This window comes from Acipenser ruthenus, chromosome 41 (genome assembly GCF_902713425.1).
Source record: "Acipenser ruthenus chromosome 41, fAciRut3.2 maternal haplotype, whole genome shotgun sequence".
In the NCBI taxonomy this organism is placed as follows: Eukaryota; Metazoa; Chordata; class Actinopteri; order Acipenseriformes; family Acipenseridae; genus Acipenser; species Acipenser ruthenus.
In genome coordinates, this window is record NC_081229.1 from 2999513 (window position 1) to 3021220 (window position 21708).

General features: G+C 38.4%; 2 protein-coding genes across 3 annotated transcripts; both read left to right on the forward strand.

Annotated features, from left to right (window-relative positions):
• The first annotated feature begins 3996 nt into the window (after positions 1–3996).
• Positions 3997–17895, forward strand: LOC117433803 (tripartite motif-containing protein 16-like). Of its 2 annotated transcripts, XM_059010733.1 has the most exons (15): positions 3997–4583; positions 5199–5294; positions 6646–6879; positions 7055–7214; positions 7599–7664; positions 11210–11242; positions 11323–11382; positions 12023–12055; positions 12136–12195; positions 12613–12678; positions 12951–12980; positions 13856–13972; positions 14190–14258; positions 14847–14912; positions 15515–17895. In XM_059010733.1, the coding sequence occupies exons 1-15, from the start codon at positions 4014–4016 to the stop codon at positions 16066–16068; spliced, it is 2214 nt and encodes a 737-aa protein (XP_058866716.1). In that variant the 5' UTR covers positions 3997–4013; the 3' UTR covers positions 16069–17895. The 2 variants fall into 2 exon arrangements, with proteins under 2 accessions (XP_058866716.1, XP_058866717.1); XM_059010734.1 differs by lacking the exon at positions 7599–7664.
• A 484-nt stretch (positions 17896–18379) lies between these two features.
• LOC117968950 (apoptosis-associated speck-like protein containing a CARD) lies at positions 18380–21649 on the forward strand. Its single transcript, XM_034916833.2, has 3 exons — positions 18380–18717; positions 20108–20176; positions 20556–21649. Exons 1-3 carry the CDS (start codon positions 18438–18440, stop codon positions 20816–20818), a joined length of 612 nt encoding a protein of 203 aa, XP_034772724.2. The 5' UTR covers positions 18380–18437; the 3' UTR covers positions 20819–21649.
• The last annotated feature ends 59 nt before the right edge of the window (positions 21650–21708 follow it).

The following is a 21708-nucleotide window of genomic DNA, read 5'->3' on the forward strand; positions in this document are numbered from 1 at the left end:
TCAACAATATATCACTGTCCATGTGCAGTTTCTCCTTATCACTATCCTGTACCACAAGAGCCCCCAATGCCATCTACTGGCGGGAGGTAATAATGACCGCCTAATGTACTGTAATGGGATTAACTTTCACTGACACATGCATGACATTGTAGCTTCTTTCTCTACTGTTGTTTTACCTCTCCAAACACAGCTTTGTCAAGGGGTTGTAAAAGATAAGTTGGATGAGATGGGAGCCTCAAGAGGAGCACATTTTTTTCCCTCTGCCTTTTTTAGAGCTAGTTTCAGAGAGACATATGAAGCATGTTCAACAAAAATAAGGACTCTAGGAATCTTCATATCTGAGACCTTGGAGGACTCTCTCAAAAACAGATTTTCAAAATAATCTTCAAACAATGACCTCTCCATCCAGCCATGATCAGACACAGCATGCCTTGGTATATTATTTATGGAGGCAGACTTATACCAGCCACATTGCCAGTCATGCATATGGTTATTTGTTTTCTTCCACTACCTCCAGGGATTTGATAGACAATTTTGATCCTCTTGGAGCCAGGCTTTTGTCAGATGCAGGGTCTGTGATGAAGCCGGTTTCATCTACATTAAATGTTTTGTGGTTTGTCATGGACATTGTTTTCATTCAGTGCATTTGTAAGGATTTAATTAAACCAGTGCTCCGGTATAGTCGGATCTGATGTTGCTTTGGCTCTTGCATGTGAAAATTGTTCTGGATGATCTCTCATGAACCTGGCATATCACTTCATTCCAGGTCTCTGGTTGGTAAACAGAGTTTCAATGTTGCTGGACTTCATATATTCTTTTACAAGATCTAGAAAATCATCTGTAGTAAAACCCCAACCCTACTGAGCTAGGATCTGCATGATATTTAAAAAAGGGCTATAAGCAAAACAAATATTTCTAGAACTATGAATCGGCAACAAGTTGGATGTAATATCAAAGATGAGCTCAGCCTATGAATTACTGTTTGCAAGTTATGCTACCTGGAGACAGCTTAAAATTTCACACTTTGTCAATCCTAAACTTCCTGGCTAGCAGTGATAGGTTGGTGATGGTGCCTTCTTGATAGAGGCCACATGCTTCCAACATACGAGGACATGAACTGTAGTTCTGACATTTTTTACTCATCCTGTGTAAATTCTATAGGTTAAAACAAAATTGCATGTACTCATATATAATATCATGTGTTATTGAACCTTGCTGTGCTCTTTCCCTTCTTCCCAGATCACTTGAAATAACTTTCAGTACTTTTTAGGAATTCTACAACTGCCTAAACAACATGATTAGGTAGCCCATTCCGTGCCGTCACCACTTTCTGGGTGAAGAAGTCTCTCCCTCCCTCCACTTGATTTCCAACTGTGTCCTCTGGTCCTGGTTTCAGTACTGCGCTTAAAGTATTGTTTAGAGTTAACTATGTCAACTCATTTTAACTTGTGTTCCAGGCTGAATCGATGCAGTTCTTTCATCCTATCTTTGTAGCTCATTCCTTTAAGCCCTAGGATTAGTCTGGTTGCTCTTCGGCAGACTCTCCCCAGGGCCACAATGTTCCTTTGGTACTGTGGTGACCAGAACTGGACACAATACTCTAGGTGTGGTCTCACCAGTGCATTGTACATCATCATCATAACCCTTCTTGGATTAGTACTCTACACTTTTTGGTGTATCATTTTGGGTAGTCTCTGATTTCAGTTATTATAACTTTTCTTGCAATCTGCTTTTAACAGGCTAATCCTGAGTGTTGGCAGGAAAATCTCTCCTCGTTCCATTTAACTCCTGCAACATTTTGAATGCCTAACTCTGCCAGCCGTACCTTCTCTCTCTCTCTCTCTCTCTCTCTCTCTCTCTCTCTCTCTCTCTCTCTCTCTCTCTCTCTCTCTCTCTCTCTCTATTGTGGTAACGTGACTGGCGGTCAAGGCTGGCCAGTGACAGAAATAGCAAACGCCCAGAGGCAGTACTGCAGTTCAGAGCCTTGGCACGCTTTTAATAACACAAAACAAAATACAGGAAAAAACAAAAGTTTCAAACCAAACACTTCCACTGTACTCTATCTCTCTCTCTCTCCGCACACTCTTACACTCTCTCCACACTTCCAAACAAACACTCCTTTATCCTTTTATCTTAGGGTGTGGCCATGCACCCACATGTTGAGCCTCTGTTTGCACACATCCTCCCCCTACTCTGTCATAAAATATGTATAGCAGTTGGGGCTAACAGAGTGAAAACGCAGTATTTTCACACGACTGGAACGAGGAAGTATTTTCAGCTGGATTCAAAGCAGCAGAAATAAAAACAAAAAATAAGAATGGAAGCTATGTACGTCCTCTTTGATGTGTGTGAGTACTTGATGAGTGAAATGAGGAACTGTGTGTAGCAATCATGCTGGGACTGTTGGAAAACAACCAACTGTACACATGCAGTAAAACTGGTTTGACCTAATAAAACTTGAACATGTTGATAGCAGAGGTGTGTTTGTAGATGAATGTAAGAGGGGAGTTGTTTTTCACATTTTTCTTTTCTCCAGTTTCCGTCCATGGTTTTCTACGTGTCTGGAAAGTGTCATTTTGAATTGTTTTGTTTCCTGGTCCTTCCTCATTTCATTCAAGCCAGAGAGAGTAGGTGTCAACACATTGCCCTGAATAAAATGAAGGAAGGTTGCTCTGTCCCAGCACTTCGGATTCTCCAAACAAGCGCAAAACCAGTTATTATACAGAGAATAACGCCTGGGGTAGTGTGTGATATGAGAATTGAATGCCCATCCGATGAGTGGGATGCTACATAAACCCTGAGGGAGAAGCCTGAGGTGTTTATCCAAGCATTCCAAGGGATTATGTAGGCCCAACGCCTCTAAAGTTCTGTGTTGCTTGGGGAATGGCCACATTCCACACATATTTTTTCACGGGTGGATTAATCAAGGTTATATATCTTTTGCAACCATCTAATGTGAGGCAGATTTCTGCTTGAGGTCCTCTAAAATGATTGTGTATTTATTTGGCAGGCGCCTTTACCCAAGGCGACCTGCAGGTGTTAACAGGGCATTAGAGGATTACAATGCAAGATTAATATTTAAATACTGTATAGTTTACAGTAAGTGCAAATCATGCTACTAAAATACAATATGAAATAAAATGCAACAAGTTAGGATTACAACAGTTTATATCTACAGCGACATAATGTCTCTACACTTAACTAATAAGCACAGGCTCTACACAGCAATGTGTATCCCTCCGTGCAAAACAATGGGTTCAGTCCCGAAATAATACGACACGGTATAAATCACACACACAAACACAACACGGTCACAAGTCCACAGTGAGTGCTCTCTGTGGACGTGGTGAAATACAAATAATGTGCACAGGAGGGATGCAATCTCCGGGTTTGGAAACTGTCCCCTTAGCAACAGCTCCCGGATAGTTTAGCCGTCTAACAATGACAAATACAACAGTTACGAGACAGGACAAAACAAACAAAACACAGTACACAGGGTTTTTCCTCGTAGATCTTTGCGTAACCATAACACAAGGAACAGATAGCTTGGCCACATCCCCTGATATACCCTCAATCACGCCCCCTTCGGTGGCGAGTCCAATCACGTATCCTCCAATCCGTGACTGACACATCGGCTACTGCATTAAGGTGACGACTTCTGGTATTGTGGCTCCGCCCCCTTTCTGGATGACCGACTTCAAATTGACCCTGGAATAAACTGTCCAACCATCCAGTCCGTGGCACACTGTTCCTGTATACAGCGCCCTCACAGGAGGGAGATTGTTGACTAGGATTCATTCGCTCTTTGTCACAGTCTCCCAACTTTTAGAACTGTCACTCCCACTCTCTGTGTTATCTACCATTTCACATGAGGGAAATATTACATAAAATGCACATGAGGGGTGGCTTTCTAAACTGATGATCTGTGATGAGAATAACAAATATGTTAATAGCACTGCAGTTGATGTTTATTGTGTTTTTGTGTGCTGGTTTTTCAGATCACTTTGAGCATCATGGCCCAGTCAAGCAGCTCCTGCTCCGAAGACCAATTGACTTGTTGTATTTGTCTGGATATCTTTACCAACCCAGTCTCAACACCATGTGGACACAATTTCTGTATGGAATGCATTGGGAGACACTGGGATCAGTGTAATAGCTCCATATGCCCGCTGTGTAAATATGAATTTTACATAAGGCCTGATCTCCATATTAACAAAGTCTTAGCTGAAATTGCAGATGAGTGCAGAAATGTAAGCCTTTCTGAAGCCAGTGCAGCTAAGCCTGGAGATGTGGTTTGTGATTTCTGTCCTGGGAGAAAGTTAAAAGCTGTAAAATCCTGCTTGGTGTGCCTGGCTTCTTACTGTGAGATGCATGTGAAGTCTCACAGTGAAGTTGCAACTTTAAGGAGGCACACACTGGTTGGTCCAATCAGAAATCTTGAAGAAAGGCTGTGCTCGAAGCATGAAAGGCTGTTGGAACTGTTCTGTACTGCGGATCAAGCATGTATTTGCTCATTGTGTGCAGAGAAAGACCACCAGGGGCATAGCGTTGTCTCCATCGAGAAGGGGAGGACAGAGAAAATGGTAGGGGGGCAACATTGGTAAAAAAAAATAAAAGAAACTTGGGGGGGGGGGGGGCTTCAAAATAGTTTGATTATTTATCTGAGTACCAAACCTAATTATTTAGGATGTTGCTAAATATTGCCATCTAATCCCTTCCTCTGTTTTCTCTTGACATTCCAAGGTTAGTAACACTTTAGTTTAGGGAGCCGTTATAAGTGACTATAAACAATCTATAAGCATGTTATTACTGATGTTAACAATTATAGAATATGATTAGAAATAATAAAACTATTATACACTTTTGTCTTTAATACACATAATAAATGTAGTCTAGTATTTAATACATGTATTTAGGAAAAGTTATAAACGACAACCACATAACTTTCAGACACGCAGAGTAATTTAAATTTGTAAACCTCAAACCGCCAAAATGACTGCCGTGGCAGTTCTAGTGTTAAACCCCAGGAACGCCAGATCCAATCACAATCATTGTTGGATCCCCCAGCAAAAATCTGCAATCGGCACAGCCAAGTACATAAACTTTGTTTCAGGATCACACACTCATTTTTGCATGCATCGTAACTAAACAACAAAAAAAATGTCAGAAAATATTTAATGATCTCTGTTTCTATATAGACTCAGTTAAGGAAGACACAGACAGAAATACAAAGACAAACCCAGGAGAGGCTGAAGGAGCTTGCTGAGCTGAACCAGACTATAGAATTAGTCAGTGTAAGTATTATCAAATATTATAAACTTCACAGAAAAAAAAAAACAATCTTTGGAGTCATCCAAAACTGCAATGTTGCTCTGAATTGGAATGTTACTATTTATTATTACAATGTTGTCATTTTATTGGGCGTGCTCTATGAGGGTGCATTTTTAATAATTTAAAAGTGCTCTGTGGCAAATCTGTTATTGAACATCTGGTTAATCCATGTTTGAGACCCGTTTGGTACTGTTCTCGTCTACTCTCTGTCTTTTTCTGTAAATAGTAAGTTAAGGGTAACAGTTCACTATACTGCTTGAAAAGCGTCTTATTTGAGCTTATTCTGTACTTTTGATTTGTTTTTTAATTGCTTTAGTAGTTTCTTATCTCAGCCACAGGGTTAGGTTCCAAAAAACAGAAGCTGTCTAAAAGACATTTCAGTCCAATAGCACATCTTCTGGTTCTGGCCGTGGCAAAGTGGTTTGCACCAAACAACATCAACAAGAAGTTCAGGGTCCAAACTGCTCTATTTATATCCAGGTCATTTGGCGATTGTAAATAATAACAATTGCACAGTCCCGAAATGAGTAACACGTATAACAAACACAATCATGGTCACAAGTCAAAAGTGAGTGCTCTTTGTGCAAGTGGTGAAATATAGTAGTGCACAGAGGTGACGAGCAGTGCGGGTTTGGTGCTGGCTTCAAGCGACAGCTCCCGGATAGATTAGCCATCTAACCATGACAAACAATTACTAGACAGACAAACAGTACAAACACTCACGGTTCATTCACAGTCCTTCAGCGGTTCGTTGGTAACCATAACAAAGGAACAGTTGCCTTTATCACATTCCCTTTTGTACCGTCAGCCACGCCCCCTTGCTTAGTGAGTGCAATCGCTTTTTCTCCAATCCGCGACTGCCACATCGTCTCCTGTCTGGGGTGATGACTTGGTGTACTGTGACCCCTTTCTAGATGGCCAACTTCCACCTTTCCCTGGAATGAATTGCCAAACCATCCAGTCCGGGGCACACTGTTCCCTTTATAACCAAGACTCATTCTTTCTCTGTCACAGACCCCATGCAATTTTGTGTGGCCAAATGTGTACATTTTCAATTAGCCCCACCTTTTACCGCCTTGTCCCTGTCCAAATAATTAAGATGCTGGGGTAACACCCAATGATTTATTTCAGAATTAATTTAGTCTGTTTCTAACACTCCCAATACTCCCATACTCCAAAACCAACGATTAGACAAATAGGACGTTCACAATCTGAAACAGGGTGTGGGAAATTGGTTGAATTTGATGAAGAAATACATATTCCCCAGGCTGTATACATCCTAAAGTGTATAACCTATTGTGCATTTTCATTTAGAGATCTGCACAGAGAGAAACTGCTGAAAGTAAGAAAGTTTTTGATGATCTGATGGACTCCATTCAAAAGAAAAAGTATGCTGTTGTTGAGCTGATAGAAGCTAAAGAGAAAACTGCACTCATTGAGGTAGAAGGTCTGAGGAAAAAAATACAGCAAGAAATCAGTGAGCTGAAAAGGCAAAACAATGAGATTGAACAGCTGTCAGAGACAGAGGACAACATTCAGTTCCTAAAGGTAAGAATTTAAGGATGTCAGTTTACGAATCTCACACAAACAAACACAAAAAAACTGCCAAATCATCAGGTACCTTGATATTCTTCACTATAACTCAATACAACAGCAATGCTTTTCCGATTTTGTTTCAGATACCATTACATTTCACTGACTCCTCTTTTCGCCTCCAATGTAGAATCCCCTGCCTATTTCTGTTCCTTGTGGAATTGGTGGAGAACCTAGGGTCCCTTTTAATGCAACCTTCAATTTTGAGGCTGAAAGAAAAGCTGTGTCTGCCCTTAAAGGCTATCTTGAGGACATCTGGAAAAAAGAATCAGGAAAAATATCTAAAACAGGTTTGCATAAGTCACAGTGGTTACTCCTGCTAGTTGGAATAAAATCTACCATTTATTCAAATTTGCTGGAGTAACTTCCATGGCTCTCTATACTTTTGAATTAGCATTATTGGCGTTTTGCAAAAAAAAAAATGCTGAAATAAATCATTGTAGACATCTATTTCTTGTAAAAAAAAATTCCCCTCATCCACAAAAACAAAACATTTGCTACAAAAGATTTTTCCTAAAATTCTTTGTTTTCGAGAAATTTCTAGAAATTATACATTTCCGTTGGGGTATGTAAAGTTTTGACAACAACTATGCATTTTATAATTTTTTTTTCTGAACAAATTAGGTCATGAGAGAATCTCCACACCAGAACTTATTCTTTATTTTTCTATCCAGTGAATAAAGTTGAAGTCCAAAGGTCACATTCTCCAGCACCAATGAATAAACCAGAACTGTCAGCAGGTATGGAGGAGGGGAATCTGTTATAGTGGGTGATGTCATTGCCACGCTTCTGGCAAGTGAGGTCAGCATGCAATATGGAATGTCCAGACTAGGGGTCGGATTTTCCAATTTTAGTAAAGGTGTTTATTCATAAGTAAGGCTGCGATTTTGTTACAGAGGTCATGGAAATCGTGAAAATCGCGAATCTGAACAAAAGTTAGTGAATTCTTGGAAATGGATGTGAAAAACACATTTGGTTAGGCACTGCCTTTATTTCATTTGAAAATGCAGTATGTCATGCACTGAAAATACAAATCTGCGAGTATCTGTAAATTGTTTGGTTGTGTATGCAAGCAGCACTTACGTGTAGCTATATAGGTCAGCGAATGGGATGTGTATTTTGTAGCAGAACGAGCATGTAAATGAACACAGATCGTATGTTACTGTAAACTCTCGGTTGTGATCTTCACATACATACAGCGCTTGTTAATTTACTTTTTTAAAGGAAAAAGTAGGCTTGCATCTTCAAAAAATATGAATACTTACATTTTATGTCTGTTGAAATAAAATACTCTTTCTCTAAAACTAAACATTGCTAAACAAAATACTTCAAAATGCCGTTGAACTTTTTGTTATTTTATTTCCTGCAAACTGTAGATAAAACGAGAGGTTTATCTCTGTTTTGTAGTCTTCTTTTCTGGTCTTTATGATGCCCCTCTTCTGGGACACAGTGCCTACCTACGTGATTTGACTTTTCAGCAGTCAAAAGCAGTAGTCTTTATTATTGGTTTTGGTGTACTATTTAAAAGCTCTTGTGTATGTTGATGTAGCTCAAGCTCCATTATTTGGTGACCTTTCCGTGACCTTTCCTTGAAATCTTGTTTTTTTTCTGCAACTTGCCCGTGAAATGTACTAAAAATCTGTGCCAGAATCGTAGCCTTACTCATGAGTAAGGGCTGTTTTGACTACATTTACTCATTTTTACAAAATTTCCAAGGTAAGTAAAGTTATATTTTACGTTCGTGTTTTTGAGTAAATTTACTTTACTAAATGCCTGCTAAATTTTACGAAACTTACAAAGTGACTTTTGACGTAATTTCAATGTGTAAATTTATACCATTTGAAGTTAATGGTGTAAAGTTACGCGCATTGTATAAACCCCTGCTGAGACTGGGATTTTTGATCCGAGCTGAGGAAAGATATAACGAGGTACATAGAAAAACACAAAGCAAAACACAACGTACCTTTAGTATGACTAAGAACCGATTTCATTTGAAGAGAACAGAAGCCTACAATACGTGCCAAAAAATGTTGCAAAATAATTCTGGTGTGTGCTATGTGCTAATAGTTCTGGCTAATTCTGGTGTGTGCTATGTGCTAAATGCCCCACACATTTTGCAGAGGAACAGATGACAAATATTAGCTTTGGATGACCCAGATGTTCAGCCACTCATGCAAACCACACTAATCGCAATAATAGAAAATGTATTTTCATAAAAAGCACTTGTCATCAGACATGCACAGCTAAAACACACACAAACAACACAGAGGTATTTGTCATTTACTGGTCATTTCTCTTAATTACAATACACACTTTTTTGCCAATTAACCAGCTTTGGTGCCTTACAAAGAAAAAAAAAACATTTCTCAAATTAATTCAATTTAAATGCCCAACTTTTTCTTTTCCTTCACCGAATAATACACTGTAGTGTTTTTTAATGTTATCTAAAGACATATTTAGTGCAGTTTCCACTCTGGTTTTTCCTCTCTCTTTTTTTGTATTTTCTTGCCTCATCAATTCCAGAGAGCTCGGAAGTCGTCTTCAAGCTCTATACACTTCTGCACTTCCTGGGAATTTTTGTTTTCATTTTAATTTTTTTTTAAAAATGTGAAACGATGTTCTGTTCCATTTTAAGTTCACGTATAGCATTTGCATATACGTTAGGCACGTGTGTATGTGTTGGTGTGGGGAATAATGGGTTGGTAGGGAGGGGGTTAAATTTCTCCGTGTCAAAACACCTGGGAATGTGGCTGGAGCTGTGAATTGAATAAGTGAGTAAATGATTAATTAAGGCTCCAGCCACAGGTGTATAAATAGGATCGCGAGTGATAGTGAGAATGGTTAAGGTAAATGTTGGTGAAGGTGCTCTGTGCTCTGTGTTTCGTGCTGTATTTATGTCCATGTTTCTTTACTTTCATGAGTGTTTTGTATACCCTTTTGTTTTGGCCCTTGTGCCGTTTGTTTTGTTTAGTGTGTCATGTATTTATTATGTATTTATAACTTGTGCATTAGCACGTTTTAAACCTGCAGCTTCCTTGTCTCTGTCTCTGAGTCTCCTTGGTAATAACAGCCTTACCAGTGATGCTGTCCTGTCACGCGACTTAAAAATATAACGTAAGTGTTTTGCACGCCGTCAGGATGTAGTGGGGGGTGCAATAGAAATGACGTCACAGTAACCGCTTTACAATCAAAAGAAACCCCTCAAGGGTGCTTTTACTCCACCAAAAGATTAAAAAAAAAAAAACTGGACTAGCCAGCGATGGTTAGATCCAGGTTAAAATACTTTGCAACAAATAAAAACACAAAGAAAACTCCTGAACAAAACCAGCAATGGTTAAAAAAATAAAAGTAATCTTTCAATCTACACAATATTCCTTCGTGCAGCTGGTGCCAGGGTCGTGCAGAGCAGAGCAGGGTTGTGTGGCCAGTCAGTTTTTATGCAGAGAGTGTAGCTCTACACTGGTCGTCCCTTTCAGTCCTTGCAGTCTGCAAAATGGTCAGGCACAAAACAGGTAGCGAAACAACAAAGGCAATATGATACAGCTCCAAAAACTTGAGAGCTAACTTCCTAAAACTGCTCCCCTAAATACTGCCAGGCCCCTCCCTACAATCAGCACTGCACCAAAATCTGCCCAATCGAAGCACACTGCAGCGCAGACCATGAAGAACACGCCCAGCAGTACAGCAGCTTCGGGACCTACCAAGATGGCCGACCTCTGGTCCCTGCTGTGCCCGGATGTCAGCACTTCCGGTCAGGAGCGCCCCCTATCTTTGAGCGCAGCGCCCTCACAGGTCGGGAGGGAGATATACAGCCCCGATTCATTCTCTCCTTGTCACACACGCCCATTCATTATTGGGCAAGAGATTTTACTTTGAATTAGAAGACACTGACTCAGTAAAGTGACACTACTTTCAATGGAAAATTGCAACGTAAAGAACATACAGAACTTTCAACGTTAGGTTACTAACCCTTACTCTGAGTAATTTACCAACTTTGGAAAATTGGCCCCAAAGTATACATTTTCAAAAATAAAAATAGGTCTTTAATCTTCATAAAGGAAAACACAAAAAAACATCTGTAAACAGGATTTTCTACTTCATTTCCCCATTATCCCATATTGAGATCTTCACTCAACCGTGTTTCCTGCAAAACTAGTGCCTTTATACGCAACAAAGAATGAACTCTTTGCATCTGAGGCCAAGTATGTGACTTTCAGCTCTGATGTGATCACCAACTCCCTGATATTAAATGGTCATTTACTAATACTGTTTCCTTTTTTTTCAGGACCCGTCTGGGCAACATGGACTGGACAATCAGGTATGTTATTTCCTTTGATTTTAATTTTATTTTTTCACATTCTGTTTCCCAGTGACCGATTTTTCTATTTTTCTGTGCAGTGAGCAATGTCCCAAGACCACGTTCTCTAGCACTAATGAAGAACCCGGAAATGTCATCCGGTATGGGGTATGGGGTATGGGGTATGGGGTATGGGGGGGGGGGGGGGGGATCTGTTAGAGCGGGTGATGTCATCATTGCTGTTCATATGGCAACATTTTAGTTTTTTTTTTTTTTTTTAATATAGTCCCAATAGTTTTTGATATTATTTTTTTTCACACAATAAAAAACTTGTCTCACTCTGCATGTGTTGATATTCCAACTATTCCAATTAGCTTTTCCAATTCACATGTAATCCTATGACAACATGAAAACAACCTTAGTTGTTTTGGTTTTACACCTGACCTCACCTGCCCAGTGGTGACTACACATGTTGTCTAACGTGAACCCACCTTGTAGCAGGTAATCAGTGTGTGCTGGAAAGCCTTGTCAGAACATGGGTCAGGTAAGGGTGCATTGGCAGCCTTGACAATTTCCTGTCTTTTTTGGAATTGTCAGCTCTTACTGTCAAGTAAGGCGTAGTTTTACACATGCATATACAATTACAGGCATGTAACATATTTTACTCTTACAGTTTACTTATGCTTTACACGCAACAAAGAATTAACTCTTTGCATCTGAGCCTAAATATGCGACTTTTAGCTCTGATGTGATCGCTAACTCTCTGATATTAAATAGTTTCCTTTGTTTATTTTTTTTCAGAACCCATCTGGGCAACATGGACTGGACAATCAGGTATGTTATTTCCTTTGATTTTAATTTTATTTTTTCACATTCTGTTTCCCAGTGACCGATTTTTCTATTTTTCTGTGCAGTGAGCAATGTCCCAAGACCACGTTCTCTAGCACTAATGAAGAACCCGGAAATGCCACCAGGTATGGGGGGGAGAGAATCTGTTAGAGCGGGTGATGTCATCATTGCTGTTCATATCTCAACATTTTAGTTTTTTAACATAGTCCCGATAGTTTTTGATATATATTTTTTTTATTCCCACATAGGTAAATAAACAAGGAAATTATAAAAGTATCGAATAAATGTAGTTATATTTGAAACTGTACGCCTCCTGTGTACATTCAGCAAGGATATGGGTTAATTGTGTTGGTCCATTCACTTGCTTAAAAACAAGGTTTCTCGTCAATTAATGTTGTCCTCTTTTCTCTATCCAGTAGCAACACCTGCAGTACCAGCATTTGTATTAGTTAAGCCTGTCTGACAGTGCATGTTTTTCCAAGGCAATACATTTTACTCAAACACTAACAAAAATGATTTAAATATATATTTTTTCTATCCAGTGAAAATAACTACAGTTAATAAACCACATGCACCAGAGCCAAGGACCATAGCAGCGTGTCTACAAGGTAATGCTCTGAGCGTATTATTTTAAACAAATGTCAACGTGGTGTTGATGGTAATCCACTCTCAAATGATGTCGAAGATCAAGTTCCAATACTACTGCAGAACTGATCTGAGTGCAGCCTAGCCTGATGCATCTCTGAGACAGATGGGGATGTCATAGATGTAAATATTACATGCATCAATTCAAATCAGTAAATTCAAATGTGTGGCTGATGACAGAACCCGTACTAATTTGTTTCTTCTTATTTTCTCTGACCCATACTTCTTTCTCCAGAGCCAAGAGCCAGATTAGATATTGTACAAGGTAAGGCTGTGGAGTGTGGGTTTGAAGGGGCTTGAAATCAGGCTGTAACAATACACACAAATCACAATGTACATCATAAACCTTGTGGTAGTCTCAGTGGATAAAGATCAGATGAATATTGAAAACTAGAAGCTAGTTCTGAGAAATGTAGTATTTTGCAGGGAGAAGCAAATGCCTGTAGAGAAACTAGTACTGGAGCATCTATTTACTTGTATATAGGTTTATGTTGTGTGGCAAAGTGGGGGTTGCTTTGTCACACTTCAGACTTTTAACACTGTCTTTCAGAGTAAAAGAAGCACTTCTCACAACAATAGATGAGTTGCAAAGAAAATGTATTTATACACAAAATAAATCAAATTAAAAAAAAAAAGCCTAAGTGCTTAACTAAACTTCTACAAGTTCTAAACTAATACCAGACAGTTAAGCAGTTTACCGGTGACCCAAACATATCTACTTACCTTACAATACCTTTTCGTAAGGTCTCTCTACAGGCCTTAGTCTTAACACAGACTCCATCAAGCTCTTCTGACCTGCTATACATATATATATATATATATATATATATATATATATATATATATATATATATATATATATATATATATATATATATATAACTGCCTGCTAGAACCACAGGCAGGTGTCCCTCATTAACCTTTAGAGCAAGGTGTTTCCCATCCTGGCTAATACCAACCCCATGGCATTCTGGGGGATGTAGTCCCATTGTATCCTCCTGGACTACACCTTTCCTCTTCCTACTTTGCCACATATCCTCCTCCTTGTGCTCACACTGCCATTCCACGGCCACCTACCCCCCCCCCCCCCCCCCATGGAAACCCAACCACTTCCCCCACAACAAAATTGTCAATTTTTAGACCTTCTTGCGGTGTTTGCGGAAAGGAACCGAGAACCGGCGACAGGAGACCAGGGCGACGTGGATGGGCCATCGGGAGCGCAGGTTGGTGACTGGGCGGCTGTGGCAGCAGGCAGAGGTGAGAACCCCAGCAACTTTGTAGCGGTCTGGTTTATCAAGCGAAACGGAACAGGAGACCAGGCGAACGACTGTGCCTGGTGATGCAGCGTCCTGTGCAGACCCAGTGACCAATTAACAAAATAACCTTGGCCTTCAATGTGTACTTTTTTTTTGTTTTACAGTATTTGTATTGCCATAATGATACTTTTTAAAAATGCTATTCTTTTTCTATACAGGGAAAAAACCTGCCATTCCTAAAAAAAAGGCTACTGAGCCAGTGGCTAAACCTACATTTCTACTCCAAGGTAACGCTGTGAGAAATCTATTCAGATAGCTGATATCCAGTGTAAAATGTATTAATGTAAAAAAAAAAAAAAAACTCTAGTGCTTTTATGTATTCACTCCCTTTGATTGTTATCAACAGGGATGGCAGTTTGTAGTAATACTAAATGGCACAAGTAACTTACTAGGTGTGTTGAGATGACCCAATAAGCACGCTCATCTAGGTACATGTACTCGGATCATACTCAGATAATCTCATCTGAAGTTATGTTAAAATGCTTCAACATGTATTCAGCAATGTTTTAACAATAATGTTATAGTACTGAATTTTTTAAAACCACAGTTGTTTTAATGTGGGATTTATGGCTCATTTTTGTATTTACATTTTTTTGCTGTATATCCTTGAGATACTTCAAGCTTTACAGTTTGGGGTTTCAGTGGTTTATTGCGATGGGTTCAAAGTAGAGTTGTGTGAAGCTTCTATTGCTGTTAGTCTTTTTAGGTGCTGAAGAGAGAAATGTTAAAATGATCTTGAAGCTAATAAAACAATGTCAGGTTATGTGGCAAATGAGTGAATCTCCTAGCATGTACTTTTTTCTCTCTCTCTCCAGGAAACACAACTGTAGTTCCTAAACAACAAACTCCAGAGTCTATAACCAAGGCAGACTTTGCTAAATGTAAGGCTGAGGAAATGTTTGCTGGTATTATTACACACGTGCTGAGTGACAAAAGCCTGGTGTTGTGGTACAGGGACTAGACAAATAAATCTCTGGCCAAAAGTTTTGCATCCCCCAATCGAATGAACTAATTTAAAGTCGAATGAAACCTGCTGAATATTTGTTATGTTAACATATTGAATTACATACCACTTTGTAGTTTTCCAGATACTTAACGAAAAACCGACATTTCGAAAACTAACATGAAATACTACTGTACTGCTATTACGACTTCCAGTAGAGTTTTTGCAATATAATTTAGTAGGTTAATTTATTACATATTGTTAATAAAAGATCTAAATTATGTTCATATATTTTTACTGTCTCAATCCTAAAATTCTAGGTGATGGTAAACTTTTGGCCATATCTGTACACTGTCAAGTAGCACTCTTTTTCCCCCAAAGTGATTGGAGGTCTAACCCAAAATAACAAGGGCTCTAATGCAATTTATTTACCATGTATAAAAACTTGATTAGGGCGAGGTTTGATCATTTAGCAACAGTAGGCTTTCAAATCAATTTTCACCCAATGTACTCAGTAACAAAATTTCTCTTCTAAATCAGATTTTCATCAGCTCACATTTGACCCAAACACAACCAATAAACACATCTTGCTGTCTGAAGAGAACAGAAAGGCAACATGGAGAGCCAAATTCATAGAGTATCCTGATCATCCAGAAAGATTTGACGGTTGGAACCAGCTACTTAGTTCAGAAGGTCTTGTTGGCAAACGCTATTATTGGGAAGTCGAATGCACAGGGAAAGAGATCGAAATAGGAGTCATGTATAAAGGAATCGCCAGGAAGGAATGGAATGATTCTTCTCACATTGGAAGAAATCTACTTTCCTGGAGTCTGGAGTGGAATCAGGATGGATATTTTGCCTGGCACAATAATGAAATGTCTAGTTTAAGTGCCCCCTGCTCACAGAAGCTAGGAGTCTACTTGGACTATCCAGCTGGAACTCTGTCATTTTACAGCATCACTGACACAATAACCCTCCTGCACAGATTTCATACCACATTCACTGAACCATTGTATGCTGGGTTTAAGGTTGGCTACGTTTCTTCTGCACAGATCTGTGCCAGAGTAAATGTTTTATGTCATCGTTATACTTAAGTAAATAGGCCATCCTAGGATATGTAGTTATACTTTCTTTACTGCAGTTGGAGTTGATGTTGAATTTCTAACCATTTTGAAAAGTGTTGTGATTGCATGGTTACATTGACAAACAAATAGATGCCACTTCCTCTAAAATGTGCCCAAAGCACAAGTCCTAACAACTGAAAATTACTACCGATATGCAGCTTAAAAAAAAACTCAAAACAGCCATAAATTGTACATTTATTGATTTATGTTAGCCATGTGATTAATAGCTTAAATAACAAAAATGCATTTTCCTACTTAATTTACTGCAGGAACCACGTTAGTTTTTAAACTTATGGCTGGTGAATTCTTTACGTAAAATAAGTGTTCATGTCACCTCACCTTCTGATAGAGATGGTCTTGTACTATTATTCCACTATAAAGGGTCTATAAACAAATGTTGAAGTAATATGGTAGGCCTATGCATGTATGGACTGGAGTTGAGGCGTATAGTGGAACACAATTATCCCTGAAGGGGGATATAGTGTCTGCCAGGGGCTTATGTTGCCCAAAGCCAAAGGCAATACAAGGGGACAATATTTTTACACAAAACCAGAAATATCCAGTCCATATATGTTTTATTAAACCTTGAAAGAGAGAAAGCCTTGTTCAGATTTTGCTTGTTTAGTTTCTCTTTTTTTTGCTTGCTGAAAGACGATGATACATGTGATTTTAGCATACTTTTGGTTAAGGGTATTTTGAAGCTTGTCTTTAGAAAGATGAGGAAAACACTGTTCCGCGATATTTGTTTCATTCAGCAGCTATGGCAAAAAATGTTGCCTCAACCTTACAGAATTAACTAACTTTGCTTCATAAAGTCGAATGGAAACCTGCTGAATCATGTTACGTTAACATATTGAATTACATACCGCTTTGTAGTTTCCCATATACTTAACGAAAAACTGACACAAATTGAAAAATGTAACATTTTGAAATCGAACATGAAATACTGTTCTACCATTACGGCTTGTGATATCATTTTGTAGTTTCTTGGATAACATGATGTTAAATAAGATATATATATAAGGATGTCTCAATCCTAATATTCCTGGTGATGCTAAACCTTTGGCTGCTGCTGTATGAATAGTTATTATGTATATGTATGGTTTCTATATTGTTGCTATGAATATGTACCATTGTTAATGACTGCTGAGGATATATTGCAAACTAAAATAGTTCACTTGAAGATTTTTAATTAATCATTATATTTTTAATAATCTAATATGACATTTATGTAAGCAGTTCATATTTTTTTCGCATTTTACATGATATTGTATTATTCAAAAACTTTCCCAAAAAGATGGAAGTTTGAGTCTGTGATGCTGTAGATGTAACAACCATTTAGTTAGTTGTTACTATTTTTCATCATTTTATATTGACATTTGAAAAAGTCTTTGGAGTTTTGTCCACTGGGTTGAATTACATTGTTTCAGTCAGTCACAAGCTCAAACTCAACTGACTTGGGGGGGGGGTCTGATAATTTTTATGTGGCACAAATTATATTATATTCATTGTAACATTTAAAAAAAAAAAAAAAAAAAAAAAGCTAGTTATGTCGATATTATGGCGATAGGTGTTCGGTGTTGTCTTATTGTAATTTACAAGAATCGTCACTGTATAAACTAACACAAGGGACGTTCTGAATTATGGTATCGCCTGTTACAGAGGCAGTTGGGTTTCTGATGGTTGATCAGCGATACTAGTAGATTCTGATGTTAAAATGAAATTCGTTTGTTTACATTTAAGGTATGTATTCACGCACACATGTTATCAATCATTAAAAATGATACTTATACTTTGTTTGTGTTTCATATAATCACTGTATAAAAAAAACGTGAACTGTAGCGCTTCTGTGTGCATACATACAGACGTAAATGCATAGAAAGCGTTTTATGTCACGCTTTACTCAGGAATAGATAGAAAAGATGCCACAATCAAACTGCTTTGGGTTTTAAAGTTAAATCAAGTCTGTGCCACTATTTATTAAATAGAAGCAATTGTGTATAAACCTGGGAAAGCAGACGCCTTATTTAGGAGTTACGTATCAAGGAATCGCCAGGTAGTATAGATGTGTAAAAACAATTGCTTTGTTTGTATGCAGACTTATTTAATCAAGATATAACTCAGTGCTTACATTCGTTTATAAATTCCAGAGCGCTTTCAATGCATGGAAACTGTTTTAGTCAGATACAGTATCATTATGCTGTTACTGTTTTGTATTGATATCAATATGTACAAATCTATAGATAGTGTTGTAAAAATGATTAGATTGCTGACAGCAGAGGCGCTCAGCTCCCGTTCTCAGAGTGGCTCTGCATGCTGTACACGAAATTTGAACTGAGATGGACAAAAAAACTGTCAAGGATCACATCATAAATGCTTTGGATGACCTACGCCAGTCCGAACTGAAGGCATTTAGACACAAACTATGCGACACGGATTTTGAAGACGGGGTGAACATTGCAAAGGGGAAAGTGGAAGGAGCGGATAGTTTAGACTTGGCAGATATAATCGTCAGGACCTTTTCGGAAGCTAACTCTGTCAAAGTGACTGTCAGAGTTTTGCGTGCCATTGGAGAAAACCAGATAGCCAACATTCTAGAAAGGAATTCAGGACAAGCAGGTAAGAATAATGTTTTTAAATGCATCGTCAGGCACGTGTTGTCGTTAGGCACCGAGCAGGCACATGCTGTTATAAGTAGCGTTTACTTTTAGTACGGTTTACATAAGAATACAAATGTTGTTTACAAATAATAATAATAATAACAATAACAATAATGATAATAATAAATAACGTTATTTCAGATTTATTGATGTTGTAAATACGTTTTACTTTCGTTTTTCTCTGTACAGTAGCCACTTCCTTGTTTCAATTTTACAAGCACTGTAAGATTTTGCAGTTATATATATATATATATATATATATATATATATATATATATATATATATATATATATATATATAAACTTTAAAGCAAATTAGATATTGTAACCAGTTAGCCATCGACTATCGAGTTAAGGTAAGCTGTAGTCTTTTTATGCTATTAAAGAAATACTCGATTTTTCAAGCCGCTGGCTTCTACTGAAAGCGGGCCTCGTCTCTCACAAGCAGACGGTGCTATTGTTTTAAAGACGCTTTTAATAAGCTTTGACAATTCATAATGAAACTATATTGCATTGGTATTAATTATTTATTAGCAGACGCCCTTATCCAAGATGACTTATATAATTGCTACAATTTGAAATCACATTAATTTTTTACGTACAATTACCCATTTATGCAGCTGGGTTTTTACTGGAGCAATCTAGGTGAAATACTTTGCTCAATGGTACAGCAGCAGTGTCTCCTCTCACCCCGAGCTTGAACCCACGACCCTCTGGGGAAAAGTCCAGAGCCCTAACCACTACTCCACACTGCCTTGCTCTATAGTAGTGCTGAACGATTGGTTAGTTACCGTGTCAAAATAATGCAGAGAATTGCTGAATGTGTTAAACGATGTAGTTCAATGTAGAAAAAACGACACGAAACCAGTGTAGTAATCACAAGAACAGCACTGTTGTTTAAGAACAATGCAATTATATTGTTAATTCATACCGTTAACAGACCTTTACAGTTTAATTAAGTAAAGCGACCAGGTCACTCTAAAACTAATAACCTATCAGCATTTACTGTTTTATGATTGCAAAGCAACACATTTGCCAGCAAACTTTTACTAATGTTTCAGCGGAGGAAATAGGGGTAACGGAAAACGCTTTTTTTTTTAGGGTGGCCTCGGTGAACAAACAGCATGCATTTGAACCAAAAGCGGGTAATAAAAAAAAAATACATTGCAGCAATAGTAATGTGGTATTTTTTGTCGTGGGTTTATATTTAACATGCATATTTGGGCGTGTATAAATGGGCTTCATCTGAGTCAAAGAAAAGAAAGTCTTGTGTTTTGTAAGAAATAAGAATCTGCTTTGATGGTTCCGGTTTTGCACCTACTTACTGTTCCTGTGTTCTGCGCACACAGGCGAAATGTCCGGAGCTGTTGAGAGAACCGCTACGACCACCGGTGCAAGGCTTGACTTAACGGTGAATGGTGAGTATCAAGCAATAGCTGCCGACTCTCACTGACTGGAAAGACAAATAGACGTTTCAGCTTTTAGATAACAGAATCTTAAGATAAAATGATTTCATATTAAAAACGACTCGGGAAAGGACCAACTGTAAAACTCTACAGCACATTCAAACTGTTATCTACAGTGGTTAATTTGAACTGCTACTAAGCCAGAACATATAAAGCCTATACAAATATTTATTGGGACCCTGGGTGGATTTTAGCTTCTTATGTGGGGGTTGGTTTTAATAGGGTTGCAAGTTGGCCCTGTTTGCGATAAAGAAATGTGATTGCTTTGCATTCCTAATTTAAATGATGTTCTCTATGTTTTATAACCAAACCTCCTTCTCTTTCCCAACAGGGGTTCATTTTGTAGACAGGCACCGAGAAGCGCTGATCAAAAGGACCCCTATCGTCGCACCCATTCTGGATGCCCTGCTCACAGAAAAGATGATACATCAAGAATTATACACGGAAATCATAACCGCGACCATCACGCCTCAGAGTAAAATGAGAAAGCTGTTCCTCGCTACCACAGCCTGGGGCACCAAACAAAAAGATTATTTCTACAAAATACTGGAAAGAGAGCAGCCCTTCCTGATTGAAGAGCTGCAGACGATCTAATTTGATAACTCACTTTTTTTCAGATTGCTTGTACCCCTCTTTTCTCCTCGCTCTTTCCCTGTTCCCTAGAATCATACATGCATTTTTCCACAGTGTTGTCTCTACGATGTCAAGTATCGTCTGAAAGCTGATCTGGTTTTATGACAATGACTGCAGCACTAAGTACACCTTCATAATTCCATGCATGGAGAATTCACAGTGGAATCGGTTGTGTTGAACAGAATTTAATAGACAGAACGCCTTTTTATATATAGCACAAAACAGCTGCAAAATACTTCCCATCTGGACTCCACATTGCACTTGCATTTCCTTTGTCATTTTCACATCAGCAATGTTCTTCTGCGTCAAAGCACGTTACTGGCTGAAAGCATGTCACTCAGTTAGGGGAAGCAGCTGGTTGGTTAATGCAGGAAAGAAGCTGTTCAAGGGGCGGGGATAATGGGTGGTGAGAGCGTGTTTTGGCCCCTTCACACCAGGGATGCTAGAAATCTGTTTGCTGTGGGAAGATTTTCAATCTTGCCAGATACTGCTTGTTAAGCCTGACATATTACTGTTTGCGTTCCATTTTTGCTATTCTGTCATTGGATCAATGTGTTCACTTTGAAATCTATATGTACTGTAAAACAGAATCCAATTGTGATGAATCAATTAAAAACTATATAAAAAGACCAAGGAGATTATAGCCGTGCAATTCTAGCGTATTGTAATCATAGTATTTAGCATATTACAGCGTGGATACTTTAAGAAACACTTTAAGAGATATTCATATTTATCCTACTGTTGTAGGTTATTTTACATCCTTAAAGAAAATAAAACTTAATTGAACTGTCATTTGTTTGTGAGGAATTTCCTGATTTTTGTGGCTTCAAGCTTAAACCATAACTATTTCT

Coding starts and splice junctions, on each gene's coding strand:
- LOC117968950 (XM_034916833.2), top strand. CDS start 18,438: ATGGACAAAAAAACTGTCAAGGATCACATCATAAATGCTTTGGATGAC. Junction 18,718..20,107: donor AAGGAATTCAGGACAAGCAG/GTAAGAATAATG, acceptor CTGCGCACACAG/GCGAAATGTCCGGAGCTGTT. Junction 20,177..20,555: donor GCTTGACTTAACGGTGAATG/GTGAGTATCAAG, acceptor CTTTCCCAACAG/GGGTTCATTTTGTAGACAGG.
- LOC117433803 (XM_059010733.1), top strand. CDS start 4,014: ATGGCCCAGTCAAGCAGCTCCTGCTCCGAAGACCAATTGACTTGTTGT. Junction 4,584..5,198: donor AGGGGAGGACAGAGAAAATG/GTAGGGGGGCAA, acceptor GTTTCTATATAG/ACTCAGTTAAGGAAGACACA. Junction 5,295..6,645: donor AGACTATAGAATTAGTCAGT/GTAAGTATTATC, acceptor ATTTTCATTTAG/AGATCTGCACAGAGAGAAAC.